At 34.7% G+C, this 15,563-nt stretch overlaps 1 protein-coding gene across 1 annotated transcript in view; it reads left to right on the top strand.

Moving 5' to 3' along the window:
• The window catches only part of LOC137311970 (ribonuclease inhibitor-like), a gene marked incomplete at its 5' end in the record, with an annotated part of 54,022 nt that extends 38,459 nt beyond the window's left edge, over positions 1 to 15,563 (top strand). The window contains 2 exons of the mRNA XM_067978780.1: positions 14,947 to 15,114; positions 15,332 to 15,563. Of these exons, the coding sequence (XP_067834881.1) occupies positions 14,947 to 15,114; positions 15,332 to 15,425 (262 nt within the window). The remainder of the gene's footprint in view (positions 1 to 14,946; positions 15,115 to 15,331) is intronic.

Genomic DNA, 15,563 nt, shown 5'->3' with positions numbered 1-15,563 from the left:
TATTGACCAAAGATCTGGAGATCCAAAGATCCAACGATTCAATGAAACAATGATTCAATGATGCAGTGATGCAATGACCCAATGTGTCAATGATCCATTGATTCAATGATCCAATGTTCCAAATATTCAATGATCCAATAATCCAATGATTCAATAACACATTGAATCAATGATCCAATGATTCAATGTTCCAATGATTCAATGATCCAATGATTCAATGACACAATGATCCAGTGATTCAATTATCCAATGATCCAATGATACAATGATTCAATTATCCAATGATCCCATGATTCAATGAACAATGATTCAATGATCCAATGATTCAATGATTCAATGATTAAATCATTCAGTGATCCAATGACCCAATGGTTCAATGACCCAATGACGCAAAGATCCAATGAACCAAAGATCCAATGACCCAATGATCCCATGATTCAATGAACAATGATTCAATGATCCAATGATTCAATGATTAAATCATTCAGTGATCCAATGACCCAATGGTTCAATGACCCAATGACGCAACGATCCAATGAACCAAAGATCCAATGACCCAATGTTCCAATGATTCAATGACCCAATCAACCAATGACGAAATGATTCAATGATGCAATGATCCAATGATTTAATGACACAATGATCCAATGATTCAATGATCCAATGATGCAAAGATCCAATGACCCAAATATCCAATGACCCAATGTTCTGATGATTCAATGATCCAATGACCAAAGAGCAAGTGATCCAATAATCCAGTGGTTCAATTACCAAATGAACCAATGATCCAATGACCAAAGATCTAGTGTTCCAAAGATCCAATGATTCAATGAATCAATGATCCAATGATTCAATGACACAATGATCCAATGATTCAATGATCCAATGAGTCAATGACACAATGATCCAATGAGTCAATGATCCAATGATCCAAAGATACAATAACCCAATGGTCCAATGACCCTATGATCCAATAATCCAATGATTCACTGATCCAATGTTTCAATAATTCAATGATTCAATGACCCAATGACCCAAGGAGTCAATGACCAATGATTCAATGATCCAATGACCCAATGATTCAATGACCCAGTGATCCAATGATTCAATGACCCAATGTTCCGATGATCAAATTACCCAGTGATTCGATGATTCATTGATCCAATGATCCACTGAACCAATGATACAAAATATCAATAATCCAATTACCCAAAGATCCATTGGTTCAATGATCCAAGGACCAATGATTCAATGATCCAAGACCCAATGTTCCGATGATTCAATGACACAATGATTCAATGGACCAATGAACCAATGATCCAAAGATTCAATGATCCAATGATCCAATGATCCAATGATCCAATTATTCAATGATCCAATGACCCAATGATCCCATCATTCAATGATCCAATGATCCCATCATTCAATGACCCGGTGATCCAATGATCCAATGATTCATTGATTCAATAATCCAATGATTCAATGATTCAATGTTCCAACGAACCAATGATCCAGCGATCCAATGATTCAATGACCCATTGATTCAATGATCCTATCATCCAATGGTCCAATGACACAATGATTCAATGACCCTATGATCCAATGATCCAATGATCCAATGATTTAATGATCCAATGATTTAATGATCCAATGGTACAATCACTCAATGATTCAATGGTACAATGACCAATGATCCAATGAACCAATGATCCAATGATTCAATGTTAAAATGATGCAATGTTCCAATGATTAAATCATCCAAAGATTCAATGACCCAATGATCCAATGATACAATGATACAATGATTCAATGACTCAGTGATATAATTATCCATTGATCCAATGATCCAATTATTCAATGATATAATTATCCAATGGTCAAATGACCCAATAATCCAATGAATCAATGACCCAATGACCCAATGATCCAATGATCCAATGACCCAATGATTCAATGAACCAATGATCCAATGACCCAATGATCCAATGATTCAATAACCCAATGATCCAATGATACAATGATACAATGATTCAATGACTCAATGATATAATTATCCATTGATCCAATGATCCAATTATTCAATGATATAATTATCCAATGGTCAAATGACCCAATAATCCAATGAATCAATGACCCAATGACCCAATGATCCAACGATCCAATGACCCAATGATTCAATGAACCAATGATCCAATGATCCAATGATCCAATGATTTAATGATCCAATGATTTAATGATCCAATGGTACAATCACTCAATGATTCAATGGTACAATGACCAATGATCCAATGAACCAATGATCCAATGATTCAATGTTAAAATGATGCAATGTTCCAATGATTAAATCATCCAAAGATTCAATGACCCAATGATCCAATGATTCAATAACCCAATGATCCAATGATACAATGATACAATGATTCAATGACTCAATGATATAATTATCCATTGATCCAATGATCCAATTATTCAATGATATAATTATCCAATGGTCAAATGACCCAATAATCCAATGAATCAATGACCCAATGACCCAATGATCCAATGATCCAATGACCCAATGATTCAATGAACCAATGATCCAATGATCCAATGATCCAATGATTTAATGATCCAATGATTTAATGATCCAATGGTACAATCACTCAATGATTCAATGGTACAATGACCAATGATCCAATGAACCAATGATCCAATGATTCAATGTTAAAATGATGCAATGTTCCAATGATTAAATCATCCAAAGATTCAATGACCCAATGATCCAATGACCCAATGACTCAATCATTCAATGAACCAATGATCCAATGACCCAATGATCCAATGATTCAATAACCCAATGATCCAATGATACAATGATACAATGATTCAATGACTCAATGATATAATTATCCATTGATCCAATGATCCAATTATTCAATGATATAATTATCCAATGGTCAAATGACCCAATAATCCAATGAATCAATGACCCAATGATCCAATGATCCAATGACCCAATGATTCAATGAACCAATGATCCAATGATCCAATGATCCAATGATTTAATGATCCAATGATTTAATGATCCAATGGTACAATCACTCAATGATTCAATGGTACAATGACCAATGATCCAATGAACCAATGATCCAATGATTCAATGTTAAAATGATGCAATGTTCCAATGATTAAATCATCCAAAGATTCAATGACCCAATGATCCAATGACCCAATGACTCAATCATTCAATGAACCAATGATCCAATGACCCAATGATCCAATGATTCAATAACCCAATGATCCAATGATACAATGATACAATGATTCAATGACTCAATGATATAATTATCCATTGATCCAATGATCCAATTATTCAATGATATAATTATCCAATGGTCAAATGACCCAATAATCCAATGAATCAATGACCCAATGACCCAATGATCCAATGATCCAATGACCCAATGATTCAATGAACCAATGATCCAATGACCCAATGATCCAATGACCCAATGATCCAATGATTCAATGGCCCAATCATTCAATGATTCAATGACCCACTGATTCAATGACCCAATGATTCAACGATCCAAAGGCCCAATGATCCAATGATCCAATGATCCAATGACCCAATGATCCAATGATCAAATGACCCAGTGATTCGAAGACTCATTGATCCAATGAGCAACTGAACCAATGATTCAATAAATCAATAATCCAATAATCCAATGATCGATTGGTTCAATGATCCAAGGACCAATGATTCAATGATCCAATGACCCAATGTTCCGATCATTCAATGACCCAAAGATTCAATGACCCAATGATCCAATGATCCTATGACGAAGGATCCAATGATCCAAAGATCCATAGATCCAATGATTTAATGATCCAATGGTACAATCACTCAATGATTCAATGGTACAATGACCAATGATCCAATGAACCAATGATCCAATGATTCAATGTTAAAATGATGCAATGTTCCAATGATTAAATCATCCAAAGATTCAATGACCCAATGATCCAATGACCCAATGACTCAATCATTCAATGAACCAATGATCCAATGACCCAATGATCCAATGATTCAATAACCCAATGATCCAATGATACAATGATACAATGATTCAATGACTCAATGACTCAATTATATAATTATCCATTGATCCAATGGTCCAATTATTCAATGATATAATTATCCAATGGTCAAATGACCCAATAATCCAATGAATCAATGACCCAATGACCCAATGATCCAATGATCCAATGACCCAATGATTCAATGAACCAATGATCCAATGACCCAATGATCCAATGACCCAATGATCCAATGATTCAATGGCCCAATCATTCCAATGATCCAATGATCAAATGACCCAGTGATTCGAAGACTCATTGATCCAATGAGCAACTGAACCAATGATTCAATAAATCAATAATCCAATAATCCAATGATCGATTGGTTCAATGATCCAAGGACCAATGATTCAATGATCCAATGACCCAATGTTCCGATCATTCAATGACCCAAAGATTCAATGACCCAATGATCCAATGATCCTATGACGAAGGATCCAATGATCCAAAGATCCATAGATCCAATGATTCAATGATTCAATGATCCAATGATTAAATGATTCAATCGTCCAATGATTCAATGACCCAAAGATCCAATGACGCAATTAACCAATGATGCAATGACGCAAGGATCCAATGACCCAATGATCCAATGACCCAATGATTTAATGACCCAATGTTCCAACATCCCAATGATCCAATGGCCCATTACCAATGACACAATGATACAATGATACAATGAGTCAATGATCCAATGACCCAATGATTCAATGATTCATTGTTCCAATAACAAAATGATCCAAAGACCCATTGAATGAATGATTCAATGATTCAATGATCCAATGACCCAATGACCCAATGCTCCGATGATTAAATGACCCAGTGATTCGATGACTCATTGATCCAATTATCCAATGATCCAATGACTCAATGATTCAGTAATTCAATGATCCAATGATCCAATGATTCAATGATCAATTGACCCAATGTCCCAATGAACCAATGACACAATGATCCAATGAATCATTGATCTAATGATCCAATGATTCAATGGTCCAATGTTTCAATGACCCAAAGATCCAATGACACAATGAAATAATGATCCAATGACCTAATTAACCAATGATGCAATGATGCAATGGTCCAATGACCCAATGATCCAATGACCCAATGATTTAATGACCCAATGTTCCAACATCCCAATGATCCAATGACCCAATGATCCAATGACACAATGATACAATGTCCCAATGATCCAATGGTTCAATGACTCAATGATTCCTTGATTCAATGACCCTATATTCCAATGATCCAATAATCCAATGATTCTATGATCCAACGATTCAATGATTCAATGAGTCAACGATTCAATGAGCCAGTGACACAATGATCCAATGATTCAATGACCCAATGATCCAATGACTCAATGATATAATTATCCATTGATCCAATGATTGAATGATTCAATGACGTAATAATCCAATGATTCAATGATCCAATGATATAATTATCCAATGATCCAATGATCCAATTATTCAATGATATAATTATCCGATAGTCCAATGGTCCAATGATCCAATGATTCAATGAGCCAATAATCCAATGATTCAATGACCCAATGATCCAATGATCCAATGATCCAATGACCCAATGACCCAATGATCCAATGATTGAATGATCCAATGATTCAATGATCCAATAATTCAATGATCCAATGATTCAATGATCCAATCATTCAATGACCCAATGATTCAATGACACAATGATTCAAGGATTCAATGATCCAATGATTTAATGATTCAATGAATCAATGATTCCATGAACCAATGATACAATGATTCTATGATTCAATGACCCAATGAATCAATGATCCAATGACCCAATGATCCAATGATTCAATGATTCAATTATCAAATGATCCAACGATCCAATGATTCATGAACCAATGACCCAATGATCCAATGATTCAATGATCCAATGATTCAATGACGAATGATCCAATGATACGACAATCTAATGATCAATTACACAATGATTCAAGGATTCAAGGATTCAATGATCCAATGATTCAATGACACAATGATTCAAGGATTCAATGATCCAATGATTCAATGATTCATTGACTCAATGGTTCAATGATTTAATGATTCAATGAATCAATGATTCAATGAATCAATGATTCCATGAACCAATGATACAATGATTCTATGATTCAATGACCCAATGAATCAATGATACAATGACCCAATGATCCAATGATTCAATGATTCAATGATTCAATTATCAAATGATCCAACGATCCAATGATTCAATGATCCAAAGACCAATGATTAAATGATCCAATGATCCAATCATTAAATGACACAATGATTCAATGAACCAATGATTCAATGAACCAATGCTTCAATGATCCAATGATTCAACCGTCCAATGATTCAATGACACAAAGATCCAATGATCCAATGATTCAAAGACCCAATGATTCAAAGATCCAATGAACCAATGAACTAATGATTCAATAACCCAATGATCCAATGATTCAATGATCCAATGATCCAATGATTCAATGACCCAATGATTCAAAGATCCAATGAACCAATGAACTAATGATTCAATAACCCAATGATCCAATGATTCAATGATCCAATGATCCAATGATTCAATGACCCAATGATTCAAAGATCCAATGAACCAATGAACTAATGATTCAATAACCCAATGATCCAATGATTCAATGATCCAATGATCCAATGATTCAATGATCCAATGATTCAATGATTCAATGATCCAATAATCGAATGACCCAATGGTCCAATGATCCAAAGATTCAATGATCCAATGATCCAATGATTCAATGATTCAATGATCCAAGGACCAATGATTCAATGATCCATTGATTCAATGATCCAATGATTCAATGATCCATTAATTCAATGATCCAATGATCAAATGAAACAATGATTTATTGAACAAATGATTCAATGACGCAATGACACAATGACACAATTAACTAATAATCCAATGATCCAGTGACTTAATGAATCAATGATCCAATGAATCAATGATCCAATGATCCAATGAAAATCTGATCCAATAATTCAATGATTCAATGATGCAATAAACCAATGATTCAGTAATCTAGTGATCAAATGAACCATTGATTCAATGCTCCAAGAATCCAATGATTCAATGATCCAATGATTCAATGCTCCAAGCATCCAATGATTCAATGATTCAATGACCAATGATTCAATAACCCAATGATCCAATGATTCAATGATCCAATGATCCAATGATTCAATGACCCAATGATTCAAAGATCCAATGAACCAATGAACTAATGATTCAATAACGCAATGATCCAATGATTCAATGATCCAATGATCCAATGATTCAATGATCCAATGATTCAATGATTCAATGATCCAATAAACGAATGACCCAATGGTCCAATGATCCAAAGATTCAATGATCCAATGATTAAATGACACAATGATTCAATGAACCAATGATCCAATGATCCAATGATTCAATGATCCAATAATCGAATGACCCAATGGTCCAATGATCCAAAGATTCAATGATCCAATGATCCAATGATTCAATGATCCAATGATCCAATGATTCAATGATTCAATGATCCAAGAACCAATGATTCAACGATCGATTGATTCAATGATCCAATGATTCAATGCTCCATTAATTCAATGATCCAATGATCAAATGAAACAATGATTTATTGAACAAATGATTCAATGACGCAATGACACAATGACACAATGAACTAATAATCCAATGATCCAGTGACTTAATGAATCAATGATCCAATGAATCAATGATCCAATGATCCAATGAAAATCTGATCCAATAATTCAATGATTCAATGATGCAATAAACCAATGATTCAGTAATCTAGTGATCAAATGAACCATTGATTCAATGCTCCAAGAATCCAATGATTCAATGATCCAATGATTCAATGCTCTAATGATCCAATGATTCAATGCTCCAATGATCCAATGATTCAATGATTCAATGATTCAATGATCCAATGATCCAATCAATCAATGACAGAATAAATCAATGATTCAATGACCTAATGATCGAATGATTCAATGATTCAATGATTCAATGATCCAATAATCCAATGACACAATGATCCAATGATTCAATGACCCAATTATCCAATGATTCAATGATGCATTGATTCAATGATTCAATGATTCAATGATCCAATTACCCAATGATTCAATGACCCAATGACCCAATGATCCAATGTTCCAATGATCACAAGCCCAATGATTAAATGATCCAATGATCCAATGATTAAATGACACAATGATTCAATGAACCAATGATCCAATGATCCAATGAACCAATGATTCAAAGATCCAATGAACCAATGAACTAATGATTCAATGACCCAATGATCCAATGATTCAATGATCCAATGATCCAATGATTCAATGATCCAATGATTCAAAGATTCAATGATCCAATAATCGAATGACCCAATGATCCAAAGATTCAATGATCCAATGATCCAATGATTCAATGATACAAGGACCAATGATTCAATGATTCAATGATCCATTGATTCAATGATCCAATGATTCAATGATCCATTAATTCAATGATCCAATGATCAAATGAAACAATGATTTATTGAACAAATAATTCAATGATGCAATGACACAATGACACAATGAACTAATAATCCAATGATCCAGTGACTTAATGAATCAATGATTCAATGATTCAATGACCAATGATTCAATGATCCAATGATCCAATGACCCAATGATCCAATGACCCAATGAGTCAATGATTCAATGACCCAATTATCCAATGATTCAATGATTCAATGATTCAATGATCCAATGATCCAATGTTTCAATGATCCAATGATTCAATGATCCAATGATCCAATGACCCAATTATCCAATGACCCAATGAGTCAATGATTCAATGACCCAATTATCCAATGATTCAATGATCCAATGATTCAATGATCCAATGATCCAATGATTCAATGATTCAATGATCCAATGTTTCAATGATCCAATGATTCAATGATCCAATGACCCAATGATCCAATGATTCAATGATCCAATGACTCAATGATTCAATGACCCAATGATCCAATGATTCAATGATTCAATGATGCAGTGATTCATTTATCCAATGACCCAACGATTCAATCATCCAATCATCCAATGATTCAATGATCCAATGAATCAATGACCAAACGATTCAATGATTCAAAGATCCAATAATCCAATGATTCAATACCCAAGGATTCAATGACCCAATGACCCAATGATTCAATGATCCAATTATCCAATGACCCAATGACTCAATGATTCAATTACCCAATGACCCAATGATCCAATGATTCAATGACTCAATGATGCAGTGATTCATTTATCCAATGAACAAACGATTCAATCATCCAATGATCCAATAATTCAATGATCCAATGAATCAATGACCAAATGATTCAAGGATTCAAAGATCCAATAATCCAATGATTCAATACCCAAGGATCAAATATCCAATGATACAATGATTCAATTATCCAATGATTCAATGACCCAATGACCCAATCATCCAATGATTCAATGAGTCAATGATTCAATGAGTCAATGATTCAATGAGTCAATGATTCAATGATCCAATGACACAATGAACCCATGGTTCAATGATCAAAGGACCAATGATACAACGATTCAATGATCCAATGATTCAATGACCCAATGATCCAATGATTCAACCGTCCAATGATTCAATGACACAATGATCCAATGATCCAATGATTCAATGACCCAATGATTCAAAGATCAAATGAACCAATGAACTAATGATTCAATGACCCAATGATCCAATGATTCAATGATTCAATGATCCAATAATCGAATGACCCAATGATCCAATGATACAAAGATTCAATGACCCAATGATTCAAAGATCCAATGAACCAATGAACTAATGATTCAATGACTCAATGATTCAATGATTTAATGATTCAATGAATCAATGATTCCATGAACCAATGATACAATGATTCTATGATTCAATGACCCAATGAATCAATGATCCAATGACCCAATGATCCAATGATCCAATGATTCAATTATCAAATGATCCAACGATCCAATGATTCAATGATTCAATGATCCAATGATCCAATGATTCAATGATTCAATGACTCAATGATGCAATGATTTAATGATTCAATGAATCAATGATTCCATGAACCAATGATACAATGAATCTATGATTCAATGACCCAATGAATCAATGATCCAATGACCCAATGATCCAATGATTCAATTATCAAATGAAACAACGATCCAATGATTCAATGAACTAATGATTCAATGACCCAATGATCCAATGATTCAATGATCCAATGATTCAATGATCCAATAATCGAATGACCCAATGATCCAATGATCCAAAGATTCAATTATCAAATGATCCAACGATCCAATGATTCAATGATCCAAGGACCAATGATTCAATGATTCAACGATCCATTGATTCAATGATCCAATGATTCAATGCTCCATTAATTCAATGATCCAATGATCAAATGAAACAATGATTTATTGAACAAATGATTCAATGACGCAATGACACAATGACACAATTAACTAATAATCCAATGGTCCAGTGACTTAATGAATCAATGATCCAATGAATCAATGATCCAATGATCCAATGAAAATCTGATCCAATAATTCAATGATTCAATGATGCAATAAACCAATGATTCAGTAATCTAGTGATCAAATGAACCATTGATTCAATGATCCAATGATCCAATGATTCAATGATCCAATGATCCAATAATCCAATAATCCAATGATGCATTGATTCAATTATACAATGATTCAATTATCCAATAATCCAATAATCCAATGATACAATGATTCAATGATCCAATGATTCAATGATTCAATGATCCAATAATCCAATGATACAATGATTCAATGATCCAATCAATCAATGACCGAATAAATCAATGATTCAATAACCTAATGATCGAATGATTCAATGATTCAATGGCCAATGATCCAATGATCCAATGATTCAATGATCCAATGATCCAATTATCCAATGACCCAATGATTCAATGACCCAATTATCCAATGGCCCAATGAGTCAATGATTCAATGACACAATTATCCAATGATTCAATGATCCAATGATTCAATGATCCAATGATTCAATGATCCAATGATTCAATGATCCAATGATTCAATGATTCAATGATTCAATGATCCAATGATTCAATGACCCAATTATCCAATGACCCAATGATCCAATGACCCAATGACCCAGTGAGTCAATGTTCCAATGATTCAATGATCCAATGATTCAATGATCCAATGATTCAATGATCCAATGATTCAATGATCCAATGATTCAATGATCCAATGATTCAATGATCCAATGATTCAATGAGTCCATGATTCAATGACCCAATTATCCAATGATTCAATGATTCAATGATTCAATGATCCAATGATTCAATGAGTCAATGATTCAATGACCCAATTATCCAATGATTCAATGATTCAATGATTCAATGCGTCAATGATTCAATGACCCAATTATCCAATGATTCAATGATTCAATGATTCAATGATTCAATGATCCAATGATTCAATGACCCAATTATCCAATGATTCAATGACCCTATTTTCCAATGATTCAATGATCCAATGATTCAATGATTCAATGATCCAATGATTCAATGATCCAATGATTCAATGATCCAATGATTCAATGATCTAATGATTCAATGACCCAATTATCCAATGACCCAATGAGTCAATGACCCAATTATCCAATGATTCAATGATCCAATGATTCAATGATTCAATGATCCAATGATTCAATGATTCAATGATCCAATGATTCAATGATCCAATGATTCAATGATCCAATGATCCAATGATTCAATGATCCAATGATCCAATGATTCAATGTTCCAATGATTCAATGATCCAATGATTCAATGATCCAATGATTCAATGATCCAATGTTTCAATGATCCAATGATCCAATGATTCAATGATCCAATGATCCAATGATCCAATGACCCAATGAGTCAATGATTCAATGATCCAATGATCCAATGATTCAATTACCCAATGATCCAATGATTCAATGACTCAATGATGCAGTGATTCATTTATCCAATGACCGAACGATTCAATCATCCAATGATCCAATGATTCAATGATCCAATGAATCAATGACCAAACGATTCAATGATTCAAAGATCCAATAATCCAATGATTCAATACCCAAGGATCAAATATCCAATGATACAATGATTCAATTATCCAATGATTCAATGACCCAATGACCCAATCATCCAATGATTCAATGACCCAATGACCCAATCATCCAATGATTCAATGAGTCAATGATTCAATGAGTCAATGATTCAATGATCCAATGATGCAATGAACCAATGGTTCAATGATCAAAGAACCAATGATACAACGATTCAATGATCCAATGATGAAATGAACCAATGACCCAATGATTCAATGATTTAATGATTCAATAATTTAATGATTCAATGAATCAATGATTCCATGAACCAATGATACAATGATTCTATGATTCTATGATTTGATGACCCAATGAATCAATGATCCAATGACCCAATGATCCAATAACCCAATGATCCAATGATCCAATGATACAATGATCCAATGATTCAATGATCCAATGATTCAATGATTCAATGATACAATGATACAATGATCCAATGATTCAATGATTCAATGATCCATAGACCAATGATTAAATGATCCAATGATCCAATGATTAAATGACACAATGATCCAATGACTCAATGATTCAATTACCCAATGATCCAATGATTCAATGACTCAATGATGCAGTGATTCATTTATCCAATGACCCAACGATTCAATCATCCAATGATCCAATGAATCAATGACCAAACGGTTCAATGATTCAAAGATCAAATAATCCAATGATTCAATACCCAAGGAACAAATATCCAATGATACAATGACCCAATGATCCAATGATTCAATGACCCAATGACCCAATCATCCAATGATTCAATGACCCAATGACCCAATCATCCAATGATTCAATGAGCCAATGATTCAATGATTCAATGATCCAATGACGCAATGAACCAATGGTTCAATGATCAAAGGACCAATGATACAACGATTCAATGACCCAATCATCCAATGATTCAATGACCCAATGATCCAATGATTCAATGACCCAATGATACAACGATTCAATGATCCAATGATTCAATGATTCAATGACCCAATGATCCAATGATTCAATGATTCAATGATTCAATTACAATTATCCAATGATCCAATGATGAAATGAACCAATGACCCAATGACACAATGATTTAATGATTCAATGATTCAATGATTCAATGATCCAATGATCCAATGATTCAATGATTCAATGATTCAATGATCCAATAACCCAGTGACCCAATAATCCAGTGAAGCAATGACCCAATGATCCAATTATCCAATGACCAATGACCCAATTATCCAATGATCCAATGTTCCAATGAATCAATGATCCAATGATCCAATGATTCAATGATTCAATGATCCAATGATCCAATGATTCAATGATTCAATGATTCAATGACCCAATTATCCAATGTTCCAATGAATCAATGATCCAATGATCCAATGATCCAATGATTCAATGATTCAATGATTCAATGATTCAATGATCCAATGATTCAATGATCCAATGATCCAATGACCCAATGATCCAATGATCCAATGATTCAATGATCCAATGATCCAATTATCCCATGATCCAATGATTCAATGATCCAATTATCCCATGATCCAATGATTCAATGTTCCAATGTTCCAATGTTCCAATGATCCAAGGATCCAATGATTCAATGATCCAATGACCCAATGTTCCAATGATTCAATGATCCAATGATTCAATGATCCAATGATCCAATGATTCAATGATCCAATGATCCAATTACCCAATGATCCAATGATTCAATGATCCAATTATCCCATGATCCAATGATTCAATGTTCCAATGTTCCAATGATCCAATGATCCAATGATTCAATGATCCAATGACCCAATGTTCCAATGATTCAATGATCCAATGATCCAATGAATCAGTGATCCAATGATCCAATGAATCAGTGATCCAATGAATCAATTATCCAATGACCCAATGATCCAATGACCCAATGATCCAATGACCCAATGATCCAATGATTCAATGACCCAATGATCCAATGATCCAATGATGCAATGTTCCAATGTTCCAATGATCCAATGTTCCAATGATTCAATGATCCAATGACCCAATGTTCCAATGATTCAATGATCCAATGATCCAATGAATCAGTGATCCAATGATCCAATGAATCAGTGATCCAATGAATCAATTATCCAATGACCCAATGATCCAATGACCCAATGATCCAATGATTCAATGACCCAATGATCCAATGATCCAATGATGCAATGTTCCAATGTTCCAATGATCCAATGTTCCAATGATCCAATGATCCAATGATCCAATGTTCCAATGAATCAATGATTCAATGACCTGATGACCCAATGACTCTCTGACCCTTTGACCATAACACCCTTTGACCTTATTACCCAATGTCCCTTTGACCCAATGATCCTTTGCCCCAATGACTCTATGACCCTATTACCTAATGGCCCAATGATCCTATGACCCTGTGACCCAATGACCCAATGAAACTATGACCCAATGGCCCAATGACACTATGACCCTATGATCCTATGTATCTATGATATTTCCTGACCCCCTCTTCTCTCCTCTTTCTGACCCAAGGTTGGACGGGACAGGACTGACAGATGATTGCATGGAGGATCTCACCGCAGCTCTCAGCACCAAGCAATCTCTCACCGAGCTAACACTTCCCTACAATTCCATCAGTGATGCCTCGATCAATGCCCTCAGCCAATTCATCACAAGCAGTCCCAACCTTCGGGAGATCAGGTACCATTTGAACTCTGCTTCTCTCATGTTGTGTCACGTAAATGGGAAGAGATGAGGGTGGGTCAGATACTGATCTCTCACGCTCTGGGACCTGGACCAGACCCAGACAGAGGGAATGAAGGGCGTCCCCTCTCTCTCTGGAGGGTGGGGGCAGAGGGTAAGAGACTGTCCTTCATTGCTGTTGAAGTCACTGGCCGATGTCTTTCTGTGTACACAGATTACGAGCGAACAAGTTCACCTCCGAGGGGAACAAGAGACTGGAGAGTCTGGGCAGCAGCAGACCCGGACTGATAGTGTCGGTGGGACATTGATTCATTCGTCCTCGGACCTGCAGCGTTCCTCGCAGTGACGGTGAACTCTGGATTCCGTCGTTCCATCACAACGGACGGAGGGAAAGAAAAAATAACAAGAATGATAAAATAAAGACAGAGAAAAAGAAACAAAAGAAA

This window comes from Heptranchias perlo, unplaced genomic scaffold, assembly GCF_035084215.1.
Source record: "Heptranchias perlo isolate sHepPer1 unplaced genomic scaffold, sHepPer1.hap1 HAP1_SCAFFOLD_385, whole genome shotgun sequence".
Lineage (NCBI taxonomy): Eukaryota > Metazoa > Chordata > Chondrichthyes > Hexanchiformes > Hexanchidae > Heptranchias > Heptranchias perlo.
This window is presented reverse-complemented; position numbering and strand designations above follow the sequence as displayed.